The 21621-nt window shown below is 45.0% G+C and overlaps 1 protein-coding gene across 3 annotated transcripts in view; it reads right to left on the minus strand.

Moving 5' to 3' along the window:
* Positions 1–21621, minus strand: part of CLMN (calmin) — a 133181-nt gene that overhangs the window by 36089 nt on the left and 75471 nt on the right. For all 3 annotated transcript variants that reach the window (XM_061612063.1, XM_061612062.1, XM_061612061.1), the window contains exons 2-4: positions 14714–14775; positions 5852–5947; positions 3973–4056 (exon numbers count right to left, since the gene is read on the minus strand). In XM_061612063.1, coding sequence (XP_061468047.1) covers positions 3973–4056; positions 5852–5887 — 120 coding nt within the window. In that variant the 5' untranslated portion in view covers positions 5888–5947; positions 14714–14775. The remainder of the gene's footprint in view (positions 1–3972; positions 4057–5851; positions 5948–14713; positions 14776–21621) is intronic.

Raw genomic sequence — 21621 nt, forward strand, 5'->3', positions numbered from 1 at the left:
TCTGGAGCTCTCACTTCCACTCTTATCTTCTTCTCTTATCTACCAGCCTGGGGGTGAGAGTTCTCCACAATGGGAAGCTATGCTGGAATTAAAAATTGCCTTATAGATGGGAAGCTCAAGGGACTCTGAAAAGCATGCTTTTCTAACAGCTACAGAGGTAGTTGCCAGTATTATTATTATTTATTTATTTCTTGAATTTATATGCCACTTTTCCCTACAAATATGTTCAAAGCGGCTTACAAAAATGCAAACGACGACATCAATAGCAATCAATTCAAAAACATAACAATCATTTCAAATCATTTCAAAACATAACAATCCAACAATACAGTAGGGCCCCACTCATACGGGGGGTTCCGTTCCAGGTCCCCGCTGAAAAGTGAAAAACGCCAGAAAGTGGGGCCCTACTCAGCTGTAGCATGGGAGCTCCCCGCCCTATACTTGATCGTGTGATCAGCTGTAGCGTGGGGAGCTCCAGCTGAGAGCAATCAGCTGTAACACATGAGCCCCCTGCGCTCCAGCTGCTCGTGTGCTACAGCTGATTAGCTGGAGCACACAATCAGCTGGAGCAGGGGGAGCTCCAGCCACCGCGCTCCAGCTGACAGCAATCAGCTGTTGTGTGGGGAGCTTGCGCCCTCCAGCTGATCACTGTCAGCTGGAGCACGGTGGCTGGAGCTCCCCGCGCTACAGCTGATCGCCCCGCTGCCACCGCCGTATTAGCAGGGCCCTACTGTAACTCCAATTGATTACCTAAACATTATCACATTTAAAGTCATCATAAAACAAGCTATCAATCAATTAAAACACACCAATTTAATAACACAACATTTCAATATTAATAACGTAACAGTAGTGGGTGCTAAGCTTCTCCTAGCCACACAGCTGTTGAAGACCCAGAAGCTCTCTCTGGATTAGGACTTGGCAAGCCTGGTCACACAACCACACCTGATTACTTACATGTATATGATTATGGACACCCTCAGAAGGGGCTGGACACAGATACCAAATCAGTCCATCTGGCCTTTAAAAAGTTTAGTGTGGCTAAGGAAAGTTTCAACCTTACATAAGCTTAAGGCAAGGCAAGGCACCTCACTATGACATACCAAGGCCCTTGGCAACAGGATTAGTATGCATATGTGAAGTGTGATGTCATCAACCTCCCATGGAAAATCCAGGGACACTGGAGCAGAAGTTCAAGGAAAATAACTGACTGAGAGACTGCTGTGAAGCTGGATGCTGATTTACAGGAAAGGGCTGTTATGGCCTGTAGCTCAGTGGCAGAGCATCTGCTTTGGATGCAGAAGATTCCAGGTTCAATCCTTGGCATCTTCAGGTAGGGCTAGGAATATCCCCTGTCTGATATCCTGGGAAACTGCTGACAGTGCAGATCAGGGATAGCCAACATAGTGCCTTTCAGAGGTCACTGGACTACAACTCCCATCATCCTGGACCATTTGGCATGGTGGCTGGGGCTGATGGGAATTGTAGTCCAATAATAATAATAATAATAATAATAATATTGTACTATGTTGCTTACCCTGGCATCAACAATGTGGAGCTAGATGGACCATTGGTCTGACTTGGTACAAGCCAGCTTTCTAGATTCCTAAACTCTATTCACTGTTAAGTACAGAATGATAGAGACAGATGGGTTATCTTCTAAGAGGAAAAATGCACTTGTGCCAAGATACCCATCTGCCATTTTCTTCCTGCCCCTCCCCTACCATTACCCCTCCCAATTTAGCAAACACACATGGAACCCCAGCTTGTAGGGAGGAATTTATATTAGCTCAGTGGCAGAGCATCTGCTTTTGCATGCAGAAGGCTCCAGGTTCAATTCCTGGCATCTCCTGATAGGACTAGAAGAGACCCCTGCTCAAGCTCCTGAAGAGTTGCTGTCTGTCACTGCAGACAATAGTGAACTGGATGGACCAATGGTCTGACTCAATGTAAGGCAGTTTCTTTTGCTCCTCTAGAGGGGCAAATGGCAGGCAGGTTGATCATCCCAATCTCCATTTCTCTGCTGCCATTCACCCACTTCTCCAGCCACTTTGCAGCCATTTAGCAGACACCCAGATTCCCAGACCAGGACTTTGCAGAACTAACAAGAGTACATGCCAGCTTCTGTGTTATTTTTAAATAGTGCATGTTTGCACAAGACCAGGGCGATGATGCTGTGTTTACAGTATGAAAACCTACTGTCTGTTTTTAAGACACCTGTGGTAAAAGCTGACATTATCTCACACTGCATGCACACAGCTAACATACTTTCCTCTAGAACAGTGAGATAACTCTTGAGGGCCCATCATTGCACAAGACTGCAAAATGCATATTTTCCTTTGACTTTTCTTTGGGGGGGGGAGGTAGGAGTAGGGAGACTTCTGCAGAGTGGGAAAAGTGTGCCTGTATAAATCCTTATTGAGAGTGAGAACAACTTTCACATGTTAAAAAAGTTTGCCGTTATGGCCATTTGGCATTTGTCATCTGAGACTCTTCTTCATGTGTCCCCTCTGATGGAGATGCAGAAGGTCGTAACGTGAGAACAGGTCTTTTCAGTGGTGGCTCCCAACTGTGGAATGCTCTCTCCAGGGAAACATGCCTGGCGCTATCATAATCAACTTTTAGATGGCAGGTAAAGACATTCCTGGTCACCCAGGCATGTGGCTCTTAATTGGGGTCATAGAGTATGATGATAACCTAGCCTGTGTGATTCACATACTGTGATGTGCAAACACAGCCGTGCATATTCTATCGACACGTGCAAGCATGTACATCTCACGGCGGGAGCTGCTGGAACCTGTGCGTGGCTGCCCCGTGTGGTGAACCACTTCAAATTCTGGACTGTCTACAACCACACAGGCACATAGCTGGATCTTTCTGCACTTATAAAGGGATTCCTTTTCCAGCTGAGCTTTGCTTGAGCCACAAGGTCTTCTTGAGGTCCAGCAGGTCTTCTGCTTCTTGTCTTGGCCTTCGGTCCTCCTGACTTGTTCTACTAGTTCTGGCTTGCCCCCTGGCCCCGCCTGCTTATTAGTTCTGACCATCTGTTTTCATGGCTGCTAATTTCTGGCTCCTGACTTACCTTACGTTGCTGTCCACAGCTCAGCCCTGACAGGGGGATCTAATACATTTCCCTTCCTTCCCATAAGATTGCAAACTGGTTGTTAGTCATGCTTAGGGGGAAGGGCTATAGCTCATTAGTGGAGCACCTGTTTCAGGTTCAATCCTTGGCATATCCAGGTAGGGCTCAGAATGTCCCCTGCCTGAATACCTAAAGTGCTGCTGCCATTCAGTGCACTCATTATTGGGCTAGAAGGACCAATGGTCTGACTCGATGTAAGGCATCTTCTTATGTTCTTCCTTCCACACTTCATGCACCCATGTAAATATGCAACACAAGCGTGGAGTGGGGATTTCCCATCACAACCACAAGAGTTACACAATGTCCAACAGAAATCTAGATTAACTTCTAAGAACCTTGCAGAAATCCAGATTAACATCTTTTCTAACATCCAGATTTCCGTCTTTATTAGAACAAAGTTCAAATGAGCTCTTCCTATAAATTCAACAGAGAAATATAAAACTCGTGCTGCTGAAAATATTTTTGGAAGGGGGAAAAAAAATCAGATGACTCAAGTCACTAACCTTCAAAGCAACTTCAGCGTGGCCACTTTAGAGGTTGCTGATTACAGGCATTTGTTGTTATTTTCTTTTAATATTAGCCTCTTGATCTTTTAATCCAGCTGAACATTTTACATTATGATATTTAAAAAGTAATCTTTGTTTTTAAGAACCAAGAGAGTTTTACTTCTTCTTCTGCATACTGTATGTAGCCTTTTAGACACAATGTTAAACAAAACATAATTCCTTCAGCTTATACATTTCTCATTTCGGCACACAACTTCTTTTTAACTTATTACAGCTCATATTGGGAGAAGTGAAAAATTATTCAACAGCTTTCAAATTACTTACATTGCTGTCCTCCAAGAACTTGAGGGCTTTTGCAATATTGTTCAGTCGAAAAATACGATGGGTCGAGGGCTTGTACTCGTGCAGCTACAACAGATTAAAAAAAGTAAGTAGGACAATTAGTGCTTTTAAATTATCTATATATTGACAATGGGGAAGGGCTGTCCCAAGTTCAATCCCCAGAATCTCTAGGTAGAGCTGGGAAAGACCTCTGTGTGAAAACGTGCTAGTCAGTGTAGACAATGCTGACCTAGCTGGACCAATGGTCTGACTTGGTGTAAGGCAACTTCCAAAGTTAGTTCCTATGAATCATCTGAAGTAACAGCATTCTTTCATTTAATTTATTGTTCAATGAATTAATAAAAGCTGGGAACATTAACTAATTTCAACAACGGATACAAAAATAAATAAAACTTAAAACAAAATTTTAATTTTAATAAGCAGCTTTCACTGTGTTTAGCTCAGCTTTTACAATCTACCATAGTTACTTGGAGGCAATAAACAAACATGGCCACTCTGTACATAAATATGTGTCTTCATCGTTCAGGTGAAATTAGCTGAAGAGTTCTAATCCGCCTATCTAATACAGGAAATCTCTTTCAGAACCATTGGATAGGCTGATTAGGGCTTCTACCTCCTGTAACCCACATATACAGAACTGGTATCTTAGTTCAGACCACCATTTCCAATCTTCCAACTGGGAAGGGATCAAGGCTGAGCCCTTTTCTTATGTGCCCCAACCCCTCCCATCTCTCCTTTGCATGCTTGACTTAATGAGTAACTTCCTGGTTTGATCACCATTACATGTAAACTGGCAGAGATGCTTAAAACAAGAAACACAGGAGATTCTCTGATCTTTTTCTCATCTCTGTTAAGTAAGTGTCTAATCTTTAGGGGCTACAAAATTTTTAAAAGATTTCTGTTCCACTTTTCTGTCCATTAAGGAATGTAACATTACAATGTAAGATTAGCGGCTACATTTTAATCCTTCTGGCTGAATCAAACTAATGCATGTAATTCTAAGCACATTTTCTTGCAAGAAAGCATCAGAAAGATGAAGCCGCCTTTGTAACATAATCCCCAACACTTGCTGCATTCATGCAATTTCTGAGAACTGCATGCAACTTGAACATACAGACTGGCCGCAGCTATCTGGCTTGAGGTACATTTCTGATGTGGTCCTTGGAATGGAAAAGGCTCAATTTTATCATAAATGCAGAAAAACAGTGAGTTCAGCTCTGCCCAGACCTAAAACTGGAGGTATCCTCAGAGGAGGAGCAGGGGAACATGACCCCCCCCCCAGCCCCTGCAGATCTTCACACTGCCACTGACCCCAAAGAGCTACTGGATACAGACATCCCAGGCCAAGGACCGGAGGTCCCCCCATCAGCTGCCAGGTCAAGGACCCTCACCCACAGCCACAGGAGTAGCCAAGTCAAACAGGACCTTCACAGCCGCCACCAAATTGCCCACCTACCATCTTTTCGGCGCCAAGTTAAGACCTTTCTCTTATCTGAGGCATTTTAATGTAATTTAATTTAATTTTAAACTGTTGTAATCTGATTTTATATTGTACAGTTTTTATATACTTGTTCTATTAGATTGTGTAATTTTATTGTATTTTTGATGTTCACCGCCCAGACAGCTATCGCTAGTCGGGCGGTATATAAATTTAATAAATAAATAATAAATAATAATATGCAGAGAAGGAGGGGAAAGCCATTGCAAACACTTGCCAAGATCAGGGCTGAGCTGAGAGCCAGAAAACGGTGAAGTCTCCTGCTCCTATATAAAGCTTTCTTCCAAGAACCAGTCTTCCTGACTTGGGGAAAATGAACAATGTCATGCCATAGGCTGTTAACACTTTTTGTTTTATACGTACCAGATTTTGTCCAGAGAGAACTTCCAGTAAAGCCATCAAAATTTTGCCGTCTTTAATATCAACCAACAAATCTTTCACTTCTAGAGGGGGACTGCACTGTGACGAAAGGGAAACAGCAAGATTACCTTTGGCATTCACAGAATCATATGAGCCAGAAGTGACCTCAAAGGTCGCCCAGACCAATGCCTGCAAATGCATTATCGGATAATAAATACTTAAAAGAAAAAGATAATCCCCTGTATGCTTTCCAATCAATACACCCCACTTCTCAATAATTTCAGTTTTATAGAACTGTAACATTTGAGTCTTTCTCCTGCTTCATTTCTGTCTCCTAAGCCCCATTTCCCAATAATGCCTAGTTCTTCTCTGTTTTCTGCTTTTGCATTCCAGTCCTGCACGATTATCAGCACTTCTTGTTGTGGTGTGTGATCAATTTCCTCCTGTACTTCTGCATAAAATCTCTCCAATTCCTCTTCTTCTGCATTTGCCATTGTAAAAGAAGAATTTTGACAAAAATTTGTCAAGAAATATAGAAAACTAAACAATGGCCCACAGACTGGAAGCATTCAATATATATCCCAATTCCAAAGAAAGGGGATCCCAGGGAATCCAGTAATTATCGAACTATTGTCTTAGTATCCCATGCAAGTAAAGTAATGCTCAAGATTCTACAACAAAGGCTCTTACCATATTTGGAGCAAGAAATGCCAGCCGTTCAAGCTGGATTTGGAAAGGGAAGAGGCACCAGAGATCATATCGCATACGTTGGATAATGGAACGGACCAAGGAATTTCAGAAGGAAATCACCCTGTGCTTTATAGATTACAGCAAAGCCTTTGATTGTGTGGATCATGAATAACTATGGAATGCTTTAAAAGAAATGGGGGTGCCACTGCATCCGATTGTCCTGCTGTGCACCCTATACTCTGGTCAAGAGGCTACTGTAAGGACAGAATATAGAGAAATCGATTGGTTCCCCATCAGAAAGGGTGTGAAACAGGGGTGTATTTTATTATCCTATTTGTTTAATCTATATACAAAACATATCATACAAAAAGCAGGATTGGACCAAGATGAAAGGTGTGAAAATTGGAGGGAGAAATATCAATAATTTAAGATATGCAGACGATACCATACTACTAGCAGAAACCAGTAATGATTTGAAGTTAAAGAGGAAAGCACAAAACCAGGACTACAGCTGAACGTCAAAAAGACTAAAGTAATGACAACAGAAGATTTATGTAACTTTAAAGTTGACAATGAGGACATTGAACTTGTCAAGGGTTATCAATACCTCAGAACAGTCATTAAATAAAATGGAGACAATAGTCAAGAAATCAGAAGAAGGCTAGGACTGGGGAGGGCAGCTATGAGAAAACTAGAAAAGGTCCTCAAATGCAAAGATGTATCACTGAACACTAAAGTCAGGATCATTCAGACCATGGTATTCCCAATCTCTATGTATGGATGTGAAAGTTGGACAGTGAAAAAAGCGGATATAAGAAAAATCAACTCATTTGAAATGTGGTGTTGGAGGAGAGCTTTACGCATACCATGGACTGCAAAAAAGACAAATAATTGGGTGTTAGAACAAATTAAACCAGAACTGTCACTAGAAGCTAAAATGATGAAACTGAGGTTATCATACTTTGGACACATAATGAGAATGGACCATTTGGTCTCACCTGAAGGGTGATTTTCATAGGAGAATGCCATCATGCTGGATTATAGCTCGTCCTATCGTCCAAAGGCAAGAATGTTTCTGAAGTCAAGACTAGGGCGTCAGGCCCCTCCCAGGAAAAAAGGCCAACGGGCCTAGCAGCAAGAACATAACATAATAATAGTAACATTAATAATATCTGACTCTAACCTAGCGAAAACAGTAATAGAAGTCTTGACTTCACTAGAGAATTAAAATTTAATGTAATATAATATAATATAATGACGAACTGTAATATATAAACCATCCCAAAAATTATGTAGTTATCCTCCAACTGGGAGGGTCATGATGGCATTCTCCTATGAAAATCACCCTTCAGGTGAGACCAATGGTCCATTTTCCATAGGAGGAATGCCATCATGCTGGATGTACCAAAGCAGCCCATAACCGGGAGGGACCACCCACATACTACTCGTCATTAAGAACCTGTTGCAAAACTCTTCTGCCAAATGAGGCATCGGCAGAGGCATAACGATCTATTTTATAATGCCTTATGAACGAGTGTGGAGTAGACCAAACAGCAGCTCTACAAATATCGGCAACAGGAGCGTTAGTAGCAAAAGCAGCCGAAGTGGCTGCTGATCTAGTGGAATGAGCTGTTATACTAGGCGGAACTGGAATCTTAAGGGACTCATAGGCTAAGGTAATACATGCACGCAACCAGCGGGATAAGGTGGAATTAGCTACTTTATGCCCCATAGACCTTGGATGAAAGGATACAAACAAAGACTCAGTCTGTCGTATATCCTGGGTCCTGGACAGGTAGGTCATGAGAGCCCTCCGAACATCCAACGAATGCCAAGCCTTCTCGAGCGGATGAGTAGGATTCGGACAAAATGAAGGTAGAACAATGTCCTGGTTGCAATGGAAAACTGAATTGACCTTGGGACGGAATGAAGGATCAGTTTTCAGCACAACAGAATCCTTGTGAAAGACACAGAGGTGGCGAGCAGAAGACAATGCGCCCAGTTCCGAGACTCTTCTCGCCGATGTAATCGCAATCAGGAACAGGACCTTGAAAGACAACAGACGTAAAGGCACAGTCCTGAGTGGCTCAAACGGAGGACGTTGTAAGGCCTGTAGAACCTTTGACAAACTCCATGATGGAAAACGGTGAGCTACAGCCGGCGAGCGTAGAGCAGTGCCTCTAAGGAAGCGTTTGATAAACGGATGTGAGGCAATAGGGGCGTCAGTGGAAGATACTGAAAGAATGGATGACAGGGTGGATGCATGTCGACGTAATGTGTTGGGTCTAAGTCCCAACATGAGGCCCCTATGAAGATATAGCAGCACTTGTTGTACTGTAGCCTTGGAAGGATCGATGTGTTGAGACTGACACCACCTGGAGAATGCTACCCAAGTATGCTGATATATACGAGTGGTGGATGGTCTTCTCGAGGCCAAAATAATGTCAATAACAGCGTCTGACAGGCCGGCCGATCTCAAATGTCCCCGTTCAAATGCCACGCTGTTAGGTTGAGCCACTTGGGGTCCTGATGCCATACTGGGCCTTGTGATAAGAGATCTGGCCTGACTGGGAGTGGCCAGGGATCCATCACCGACAGTGCCAGGAGATCCGAGAACCACGGTCGACGGGGCCAATATGGTGCTATCAGAACCAGCTGTGCCCTCTCGCGACGTACCTTCTGCAAGGTTTTGGCTAATAGTGGTATTGGAGGGAAGGCGTATAATAGTCCCTCCGGCCACGGCAATGACAGAGCATCCACCGCTTCCGCTGTCGTGTCCAGGTATCGAGCGAAGTACCTGGGTAGCTGGCAATTGCGACTGGAAGCAAAGAGGTCGACTGAGAAGGGGCCGAATCGACACTGGAGAAGATGGAACACAGTCGGATGAAGTTTCCATTCTCCCGGAAAGACTTGTTGTCTGCTGAGCCAGTCTGCTGTGAAATTCCAAATTCTTCTGAGATGTTCTGCTTTGAGGGATTGCAGATGTTGTTCTGCCCAGTCGAATATGATGGAAGCTAGGCTCTGTAGAGGTCTGGACCTGGTGCCTCCCTGTCTGTTTAAATGAGATTTGGCACATGTGTTGTCCGTTCGAATGAGAACATGGTCCAAGTGGAAGAGAGACTGAAAATGAAGCAGAGCTAAGTGGACAGCCTTTAGTTCGAGCCAGTTGATGTTTTGAGTTTGTTCTGCTGTGTTCCAAACTCCCTGAACGAACTGGGAGTTGCAGTGGGCTCCCCAACCCAGGAGACTGGCATTGGTGGTAATGACAGTCCGGTGGGGTTCTCTGAACGGAGTGCCTTGGGTGAGATGTTGTACCCTTGTCCACCAGCGGAAAGACAAGCGCAGTGTGGGACTCAGGGGGATTGCTCGATGGTTTGAGTTGGCAATGTCGTGTTGGAATGGCAACAGGGCCCACTGTAGCTGGCGCGTATGTGCCCGAGCCCATGGCACAATATGGATGGTGGATACCAACATTCCGAGAGCCCTGGCTAGAAGCATGACATCTGCAGAAGATTTGTGCATCAGAGACCTTGCGATGTCTGTGATAGCGGTGATGCGATCTGGGGACAGGAATACAGTCGCTTGCAGTGTGTCTAACATTGCCCCTAGATGCTGCAGGCGTTGGGTTGGTTGTAGATGGCTTTTGTCGAAGTTGACTAGCCAGCCGTGGGCCTGTAAGATATGGAGCGTGAGTGTTAGATGACGATGAGTAAGCTCCTTAGACCTTGCGCGTATTAGGAGATCGTCCAGATAGGGGTAGATATGGACCCCTTGAAGCCTGAGGTAAGCCACTAGGGTAAGTAGCACCTTGGTAAATACTCTCGGGGCAGACGAGAGTCCGAACGGCATTGCTCGATATTGGAAGTGCTGGGAGCCAAAGGCAAAACGAAGGAATTTCCTGTGGGCTGTGCAAATAGGGACATGGAGATACGCTTCCTTTAGGTCGATAGAGACAAGGAAGTCACCTTCTTGCAGGCTGTCTGTAATGGAGTGGAGGGATTCCATTTTGAACCTGCGATACTTTACGAAACGGTTAATGAACTTGAGGTTCAAAACCGCCCTCCATGAGAGATCGCGTTTGGGCACAGCAAATAGGAGGGAGTACACCCCTTCCGACCTCTCTGCATTGGGGACTGGCTCTATCTCCTCTATGTCCAAAAGGTGCTGTATTGCAGTCTGCATGATGCAGCGCCTGTCTAGTGCCCTGGGACAAGGGGAAGGATGAAAATTGTTTGGAGGTATTGCCCAAAACTCAATTGCATATCCATAACAAAAGAGGTCTCTGATCCATGGGACCTGAGTCAGAGGTAGCCAAAGTTCGGCAAATAGAATCAATCTGCCCCCAACTGGTATTGCCTTAGTATTGTCTGCGTTGGCGAGACCCTCCCCTGTATGAGGACGTTGAGTAGCCTCTGCGGCCCTGGTACTGACCTCTACTGGGGAAACGTCTATTCCAGCCTCCTCTGGTGGAGCGGAAGTCAAATGCTGGGAAGTCACGGCCTCGTCCCCCGGGCCGGGTTCCCCGAAAGGGCTGAGACGTGCGATATGAAGCGAAACGCCTAAAGGGTCTGTGCTCGACGTTTTTGACGGTGGCCAAGACAGGCTTTCGAGTGTCCTTAGGGTCGACAAGCACTGCCCTTAATGCCTCTTCCCCGAAAAGTAATGAGCCTGCATAAGGTGCTCGTGAAAGATTAACTCTGGCAGTAGAGTCAGCCTGCCAGTGACGAAGCCAGAGGGTCCGTCTGGCAACGATCTGAGCCGCCAGGGCGCGTGCTGCTAGTTGATTCGTGTCCAAGGTGGCGTCGGCCACAAAAGCAGCTGTTTTACGCAGTTTTAGTAGCGATCTGCGCAGGGAGGCAGGATCTGGATTGTGGTCCTCGATGAGGTCGTCTAACCACATCATCGCTGCCCTGGTGAAAATAGAGGCAGATGTGGATGCACGCATGGAAAAGGCGATGGCCTCATGGGTCTTACGTAAAGCAAAGTCCAATCTCCGTTCAGTGGCATCCTTTAGATGAGAGTCCCCTTCCCTCGGCAAGAGGGACCTGGAAACTAAACTGGAAATAGGCTCGTCGATGTTAGGGACAGCCAGTCTGGTAGAAAAGTCCGGGGCCAAAGGATAAAGTCTGTCCGCAATGTTATTAAATCGGCGTGCCTGTAAGGGGTGGGACCATTCGTCCTTGGCCAGTTTAGCGATGGGGTCTGGGACAGGGAGGAAGTTTTCAGCTGGCGTAGGGGATTTCAAGACCCTGGCCCCTTTTAAAGCGGGAGTGGAAGCTGCAGTTGGAGTGGATTGAAGACCAAGGGCGTTCAAGACTCTGCGCGCCAGGGGCTGGTAATCTGAAGAGTCGAAGAGGCGATAGGAGGTTTCTGGCTCTGGTTCCGAATGGTCACTCCACTCGTCCGCTTGGTCTTGCAGCGCGAATGCGGACTATGCATCAAAAGAGGCGTCATCAACGAACCTGCCCCTGGTAACGTCAAATGGGTCTGGAGAACCTGATGGGTTTGTCTCACTGTGTACACTTTGAACCCCGCTGTGTTGAGGGATAGCGGGAGGTTGTGAAGATGATTGACTCTGAGAAAAAAAGGACAGCATGCCCTGAAGTTGTGTAATGAACTCGTGGGAAAGCTGTAGTCCCGGAGATGTAGATGGTTGCTCTTGGATAGGCGGAACTGTAGACGGCCCCACAGGTAGTGAAGAAGAGCAAGCTCTGGGTTGGCTGGACATTGGCTGTACAGGAAATCCAGGAAAGTCCTCCTCATCAGAGGAAGCCGCAGGAGAATGAAAGAGAGTAGTTAACTGTGCATGATTTGAGTCCTCTGGCACTGGAACAGAGACATAGCGGTGCCGCTTGATTGTGCTGTGGCTAAGATGTTTGGTTTTGGCAACCGCTTTAGAGTGCTTATGTTTGACCGCCTTAGGAGGTTTAGGCTTGGTCATCTGGTTTGTCACAGGCTGTTGTATCGGCTTGGTTGCCTGGGTTGTCTCTGGCTGTTCTGCCATCATATAGATAATAAGGGTAGCTGTACACGGCACACGACTGGGGCAGAATGCACAGACCCGGGCAGGCACAGTACACGGCACACGACTGGGGCAGAATGCACTGGCAGATGGCAAAGTACACTGCCACGATGGGGCAGAATGTACGCTATGAACAGTCTTAGAACATGCACAGTACACGGCACACGACTGGGGCAGAATGCACTGGCTGATGGTAGGTACACTGTCACGATGGGGCAGAATGTACACTTGGAGGAAAGGTGATACTGCACAACTTGCACAGTATAGTCCAAATAGCTTTGTATATTTTCAATAGTCTTGCGCACTAACAGGTGGCCTGGTGCACTGTTATGGCAGTATTAGTAAATTTGATGAAAAGTCACATGTGCACAGTAGTTGCAGTGATTGTAGAAAGCCACAGTAACCCAGTGGTTGCCAGGGTCAGCCTCAGAGATGGGGTTGGTAAAGGAACTTATGTAGAGGTAAAAATCCTATCTGCAGCACATAAACAGGGAGCAGATCACACAGAGGGAGCTGACAAGAACCTGGGCTCTGCAAACCCCAACCCGTGAAGGAAAAAATCCCCTTTTGTAATACTAGTGGGTTCTCAAAAGGGACGGGAAAAAACGGCCACTAAAATGGCGCCCGTAAAAAGAGCGGGAAAATTCGAACAAAAATGACGGATACTTTGCCCAGCAACAACCGTTGTATGAAGAAATGAGCAAGGTGGGAAAAATTTTTAACTGTAAAAATGGAACCGCCCACGGTAGAAATACAGCCACGGGACTAAGAAGGTAATCGCGGCTGAAAAAATTAGCCTGGAAAAAGACTTCATGAAGGAGGCAGGACAGCTAGCGGACTTCCCGAAGCCGAAGAGAATCGGCCAACAGGCAAGCCGCAGCCGCGGGCTGAAGGGACTGACTCCGTGAGGAACCAAGCGCCGCAGATGATCGAGAGAGACAAGGCAGCCCAAACAAGAGAAGTTGCTAAAAAAGGGGAAGGCAAAGAGCCGCAGACATCGGCTCCTGATGGGCGAATGAAGCGCCGCCGGTAAAAATGAACGACGAAGGGTGCCGCAGCCGCAGGCTCCCGATCGTCAAGGCACAAGGGGAAATGGCAAAAGGACCGGAGAAAATAAAGTACGAAAGAAGCCGCAGCCGCGGGCTCCTAATCGTCAGGGCACAAAAGGAGGATCGGTAGAACAAAAAAGGGGGGGGCGGAGGCTGCCGCCGCAGCTCCTGGCCCCGCTGAGGAAAGAGACCGCAGCCGCGGTCTCTGTAGTTTGGGAGTAAAAAACACACCCCCGGGAAAACGAGAAATTGACAAGGAAATTGACACACAACACACAAACCGTGGTAAGGGATGAGACAAAGGGAAGGAACGAGACGAAACAACATACACAAAACTCCACCCTCTATCACACAAAGACAAAAAACTTATCTAGTCACTAGCTAAAGATCTTGCAGGGACGAAAGGCAAGAATGAACTGGAGAGTGGGAGGGGCCTGACGCCCTAGTCTTGACTTCAGAAACATTCTTGCCTTTGGACGATAGGACGAGCTATAATCCAGCATGATGGCATTCCTCCTATGGAAAAGACATGATTCCCTAGACAAGACCATAATGCTGGGGGAAACAGAAGGGAGTAGAAAAAGAGGAAGGCCAAACAAGAGATGGATTGATTCCATAAAGGAAGCCACAGACCTGAACTTACAAAGTCTGAACAGGGTGGTTCAAGACAGATGCTATTGGAGGTCGCTGATTCATAGGGTCGCCATAAGTCATAATTGACTTGAATGCACATAACAACAATAACAAAATCCTCCTGGACTGGCTCAGTGGAATGGGAATTGGGAGCGTTGTGCTATTGTGGTTCCAGTCCAACAGGGCTGAGTTCAGAGAGTAGCACTGGGTGATTGTCTTTCATCCCCTGCAGTTGTGCTGTGGGGTGCTGCAGTGTACCATCTTATCCCTAATGCTATTTAATATCTATATGAAGCCGCTGAGAGCAATCATTTGGTGGTTGCGGGTACATTACTAATTAAGTAGAGGGCAGAGCAATCCAACTCATGGGAAGATTATTTATTATAGGGTCACCATAAGTCGTAATCAACTTGAAGGTACATAACAACAATAGCAAAACATTTGGGTCAACTAATTTGTTAGCAGGCTTACCTTTTCCAAATGCAGATTTATCCACCGAGTGAAAGTCCTTTTCTGCACATTTTCCCTCTCCACTAGAAAGGAAAGATGTTAAGAAAGATATAAAGATGTCACACAATCTACCAAAATAAGGTATGGACAGCACTAGAAAATACCACCAGATGCTCCTAGCATCCTTGGGCCATGCTGGACACTGAGAAATGCAGGATCACATCTCACGTAACTTGTTTTTTAAGAAGACATGGCAGATGTGCCGGTGTTTTTTAAAAAGTTAAAAGAAGTGGAGGATAAGGCTATCAATGGCTATGCTCTGCCATAGTCTCCATATGCAACACAGTCAGAGGCAGTATGCTTCCAAATGGCATTTGCTGGAAACCACAGGAGGGGAGAGTGCTCTTGTGCTTCCCACAGGCATCTGGTGGCCACTGTGCAAACAGGATACTGGATTAGATGGGCCACTGGCTTGATGCAGCAGGCTCCTCTAATGCTCTTAAGTTTTTGTCTTACTTTTCCAATTTAAGCCTTCAAGGAAGCTTCCAAAACCAATAAAAGTAACTAGATAAAAACACATTAAAAATAAGAAAATCCCAAAATACACCAGGCAAACACAGAGATAAAAGCAGTCTCAACAAGGATCTTTAGTAACATTAAAAGAGCTGCATTCCCAAAGCTGGTGCTCTCCAGATGTTTTGCACTACAACTCCCATCGGCCCCACCCAGCACAGCACAGGGATGGGAGTTGTAGTCCAAAACATCTGGAGGACACCAGGCTGGGGAAGGCTGCATTAAGACTCAGCAAGCAGGACAGATTTTACCCAGCACTTAAAAAAATTAAAAACGGTCCCAGGCAAGCACATCTAAGGAAAGAGAGTTCTACAAGAAAGGTGCTGCTGCAGTAAAGGCCCCTTTTTCTGCAAGCCTACTGCTTAACCTCCAAAAGATAGGGCCATTTGAAGAAAGGCTTCAAAATAAAATCTCATTTGACTAACAGGTTCATATGGGAAATTCATATTTTCATTTACGTGGGAGAAGTATCCAGTGCTTTTTTTAGCACAAAATAAATAAATGAGGTGTTGGTACTTATACCTTAATAAAAATACCACAGGTGCCACTACCAAATAGCTGGCATAGGCATTCAAAAAAGGTGTCTGTCCTCTGTCCTTGTGAGTACTGTCACAAAAAAAGCCCTGACAGTAGCCAACCAAGTATTTCCACTTGCAAAGCTGAACTTTCTCCTACTTTACTCCCGCTGCGCACCTCTCCAAATCTATTCTGGAGGGTTGGGGGAACCCTGAGAGCACATTTAAGGGATGCACAGGGGAGGAATGGGAGGAAGTTCCGTTGTGAAGCCGAAATTCTTACGCTGACTGACCAATTTCCAGAGCACTGCATCAGAAACAGCCCTTTATTTCTCACCTTTCCTCCAAGGCGGTCACGGTGACACACATGATTTTTATCCTCACAACAACCTTAAAGGGCAGATTTGGCTGAGAGATAATGATTAGCCCAAGGTCACCCAGTGATCTTTGTGGCTGAGTGGGGATTTTAACCTGAGTCTACCTAGCGATAGTTTTGTACTCCAACCATTGCATGACACATCACTGTTCTCCCTCCATCCCATTTCTTTTGCAGAACTCCCACTATGAGCCATTTCAATTTGCAAGGCTCACAGACAATCCATACATGTTATACAGTTTTCATAAACCCAATTAAACATGTTCTGTTTGCACCTACCCTGGTGAAAAGGTGCAGCCAAAAACACAAAATAAAATCGGTCCAAGTCTTAAGATTTCTGCTCAAGCACATACAATTTACTGAATTTGTGCTGGATTTTTCTGGGCATCTAAAGAGCAGTAACAAGATTATAAACCTCATAATTACACGTAACATACGGCTAGGCCTGTTCACCAATCCATGGCATCCTGCCAGAAAGAAGTAATGTTTGCTAGAATTCAATAGTACCAGAGTAAAAAGAGTGGTCTGGTTTTGGTTTAGCATTTCAAGAGTTTCAGGCTCAATACAGACAACAACAGGAACTCAAGAGGAGAAACTGTCAACCAGACAAAGCTGTCTTACTTCATGCTGTTGCCATGAAGACTTAGGAAAAGTAACTTCTGGGGTTCAGCATGGTTTAAGGTGGGGCGGAAACCTGTGGCCCTCCAGATGTTGTTGGACTCCAACAACCATCCGTTCCAGGCAGTATATGGCCAATGGTCAGGGGCAATGGGAGTCACAGTTCAACAGCCTCTGGAAGGCCAGAGGTTTCCCACCCTAGCTTCAAGGAATGCCGGGCTCAAGAGCCAAAATTCAGAGCTGATTTACACAGACTTATTTGGGCTCATTTCTATCCAGGCTATTTTATTTATATCCTACATTTTGGACAGTGACAGAATCACTAGACAGTTTACAGAAGAAAATAATCCTATCAAACATGAAATAAAGAGATAACAAAAGTGCACTGAAATAGTCCCAACCTCATGGGAATCAGCAGTAAAACTACAAGAGAACCTTGAACTCAGAGCTTTTTGGAATAAAGAGAAAGGCCTGACCATGTGTAAAGAAGCTAGGCTCTGCCTAAAAACCACACGTTAGTGTGGTGTAGTGGTTAGTGTTGAATTATGACCTGGGAGACCAGGGTTTAAATCCACACACAGCCATGAAGCTCACTGGGTGACCTTGGGCCAGTCACTGCCTCTCAGCCTCAGAGGAAGGCAATGGTAAACTACCTCTGAATACCGCTTACCATGAAAACCCTATTAATAGAGTCTCCATAAATCGAGATCGATCTGAAAGCAGTCCATTTCCAACCACAAGATGATGCCACAGATTATCAAACAAACCTCGGCTTGCTTCTGCAAAGTTTGATTTGTTTTCTAGTTGCTTTTGCCTCATGCTTTTGTAGCTTGGATTGAGGTGGCAAAGCAAACCATGGTTAAGCAAGGGTACTGGGCTCATACGTAACAGCAAGCCATAGTTAAAACAAATCATGGTTTGTAAACCAACAACAAACCACCACAGCTGCAGATTGTGGTTTGCTGGTAGTAAACAAACCATACTCAAGCCCTCAGGCAGGGCTTTAATAGTAAGCCATGGTTTATTAAACCACAGTTGAATAAACCATGGGTTGGTATTTTGTGCAAACTAGGTCAATGGTTGAGGAGAGCTCAGAAGCGTTTGCCTTGACATCACTCTGTGATGAACAGGCTGATAAAACCTGTTGGGGATGACTCCACACAAAATTGCTGCCACAGCTAAAAGAAAAAAGATACAGGACAACATAACGGTGTGGCCATACGCATATCAACCCCTTCATAAATGGAAAAAGGCACCTATCAGCCTTTGCAATGCTTGCTCTCAAATGAAGGCAGGGCATGTTTAAATGGTGTGTGCATGTATGTGTGTTCGATGAAAGAGGGGCTGAGCCAGCCCAAACAGGATGAATAAACAGTCTCTCATTGAAGGAAAACAGTGGGAGCCATAGAAGGCAGGCACATTGCTGACTGTGCAAGCCACGTTGGTGATCCCTGCTCTACAGTACAACATATTTCTCAGAGCTGAGGTCACATTTCCCATGTCCTATGTGCTTCATGGAGCGATGCTTCCATTGACATGGCGATGGTGGCTCAAGCTTGCAACACAAGGGATGGCCCCATTACTGGTGCAGCAGGGATGCTTTCTTAAGCCTTGCTATGGGAGGTATAAAAATTAAATTACATAAATAAATGTCTTGTGAAAGGCTGGAGGGAGGAGTCAAGCATGTATGGCTTGGTTTTTCCTGTAGTTCTTCCACTTCACTGATGCTCAAGCTATCCCGCATGGGTGGCTGACTTCAGTCAGCCCTCAAGGCCCTGCCGAAGTCCCAGCAATGCTGATCCCTGACACAAGGTCTCTCTTGCTAGGATAATTTCATTCTACTCCTCTAGAAGTTAACCAAAATAATGAGAGAGAAATAACGAAATGGCTAGCAACTCAGCAAGACATGGAGGGCAACATCTCCCACCCCTCAAAGCTTTCCTCAAGTGTCAACCTTCAAAACTCTCAAGTCCTGCGGGGAGGAAGCGCAGGACATAAATCAAATAATAAATAAATAAGTCAAAGTATGGCTACTTTTTACTAGGTGAAAGCAACACAGAGTTGTCTCTTAATGGGCAGATGACTCGATACAATTTGTTACAGCTAAAATGGATTAAGTGGACATCCATCAAGAGGGATCCCACTGAAGCCAGGTGTGGCCAGTAGTGTGGCAAACCCCAAATGCTCCCAGTGACATTCTTGGACCCATGTAGAGATTTTGTTTTGTTTTATCAATATTGAAGTCCACAGTCTCTCAGAGAAAAGGTGCCACTGCAAACAAATTTTTGTCAAAGCATTTCAAAATTGGTATCTGGCCATAAATAGGTTCAGTGTGTGCTAAACTCACAGTCCCACCCATCAGTAGTTAGATTGTGGCTGACTCACACTACCTTTGAGTGTATTTCAAACTAGATTTTAACTCTTACTTTCAACTCAGTTTGAAGCTGCACCCCTAGACCAGTCATTGCATGTTCTCTCTGTGCAGGCTCCGGAACACCTTGAGCACTGGTGTGCAACCAGGTGACAATGGTCCATTGACATTCTAGAGCCCCAGAATGCCCAGGCAACGTTCCCATGGCACGCCTCTCTCTGCATGAACATTCAAACTGAGCTGGCAGTGAAAGTTAACCCAATTTGAGATGCACGCAGACCATGTGAATCAGCCCTCAGTACTAGTGCAGGAACAGGAGATTTAATTAGTTATCAAAAACTAGAGCAGGGGTCAAAGCAAGGAACAATGTGCGAAGGGTAAAAGTGAAATGAAAGAGCAGCAAACACTTACAAGCCCATGGTTAAACTATAGAATTCACTACCATAAGATGCAGTGATGGCTGCCAACTTGGACAGCTTTGAAAGGGAATCAGACAAATTTATGGAAGGTAAGGTTATCAATGAACTATTCCTGATGGCTGTGTTCTGCATCCACTGTTGGAGACAGAATGCTTCTGAATGCTAGTTGCTAGAAACAGCAAGCAGGATAGTGCTACTGTGGTCATGTCCTGCCTGTTGGCTTCCTATCAAAGATATCCAATTGGTCACAGTGGGAAACAGGACGCTGGATTAGATAACCCTTTGGCTCAATCCAACAGGGCTCTTCTAATGTTAGTGACTAACAGGATGGTTCAAACCAAAAAGCAAGAACCAGACTGGTCTCCATAAAAGGCCAGGACCTGTCAGAGAGATGCTGACATTGGTGGGTGGCAGCCCAGCAGAGCTAAACTCTCAGAGTTCCCTTTCAGGGAGCCTTGAAAAACAAGAGTTTGAACAGTTCCACATGTATACATCCTAACCCTCACTCTTGATTCCTAGAATGCACTTCTTTCTGCACAGATCTCCATCTGCACCCTTAAAATAGGGAAGCAAAGCTCTGCTACTGGCTACTTTATAGAGCTACGTTAGTGAAGGGAAACCTGTGGAGTTCCAGATCCCAATTCCCACCACCCTTGACCACTGGCTGTGCTGGCTGGGACTGATGGGAGCTGGAATCCAACTTCATCGTCCAGATGAAGGCTTCCCATTCCTAAATTAACTGATCTAAGTTAAATGTTACAAGTGAGGAATAAGGAGAGGGCTTTTTCAATTGTGGCCCCCACCCTGTGGAACTCCCTCTCAAATGATCTCCGCCATGCCCCTTCTATGATGAGTTTCCGCCGAGCCTTGAAGACCTGGCTCTTTAGGCAGGCTTTTGGGTGGGCTAGGTTTTACTATTATTGCTTCAGATTTTTAATGTTTAATGTATTTGTACATTTTATTTTGTACGTCGCCCAGAGTGGCTGGATAACCAGCCAGATGGGCGACTAATAAATTTAACAATAATAATAATAAAGTAGTCTTGTGACACTCTGAAGACTGTGATTTATTGTGGCCAATGGTGCAGAAAACTGGTTAGGTTTTAATGGTAAAACAGGGTTCCTTGCTTTTGTTGCAACAGACTAACTTGTCTGCTCCCCCCGCCCCAGCAATCAAAAGCAGTTGCAGCATAACACTGACGCTGCAATGAGTGTGACCCAGGAAGTCCCTGGTCTTATCTTTGTTGTGGTTTTACTTAGGTGGTTTCAGACAACACTAGTGCAGCTCGCCCCAACCTGGCGCCCTGCACATGTTTTGGGCTACAATTCCCATCAGCCCCAGTCAGCAGTGCACCAGGTTTGGAAAGACTGCACTAGTTTCTCAGCCTCCACACTTTCTTAAATTCAAGGCTATTAATACTGACCTACCTTCTAGGGTTGTTATAAGGATCACCAATATCCTGCATGTGTAGCATTTTGAACACTTGAACAACAAATTCTAAGTATTATCGTTGTCTATCTTTAAACTTGAAAGAAGAAAAGTTGGGAGAAGAATTTATTATTCATTTATTTAATGAATTTAACATGCTGCTATTCAAAGTATACTACTTTACCACAGCAGCTAACAGCGTATAAAACCAATCTGAATCCATATAAAATATGAAACAGTGCACTAATAATAATAGCAGCAAAACATTTCACCTCTTCTAATCCAATTTCATCAGCCAGGCATCCTTGCCTCTTATGCACCCTCACTAAATACAACTGTGACTAAGAAAAGTGTTTAGAGCATTTGAGAGAATGTCACAACTGTGTGTGCAGCCCTTCAAATAGCGTTCCAAAACAGTATATTTTCCCCCTCCAAAGTAACTCACAAAATATATTTTCATGTCCTTCATTTGGACATTGATGAAGCAGAAATCCAGGAAATCCAAATTTAATAGTAGTTACCATCCACCTTGATCAATCAAGTATGTATGTTTCACAAAACCAAACCCAGACAGAAGCTTCTGGATCAATTACTGGATTAAACTTTTTTTGGGGGGGGAGGGGGGGAAT

This window comes from Rhineura floridana, chromosome 2 (genome assembly GCF_030035675.1).
Source record: "Rhineura floridana isolate rRhiFlo1 chromosome 2, rRhiFlo1.hap2, whole genome shotgun sequence".
Lineage (NCBI taxonomy): Eukaryota > Metazoa > Chordata > Lepidosauria > Squamata > Rhineuridae > Rhineura > Rhineura floridana.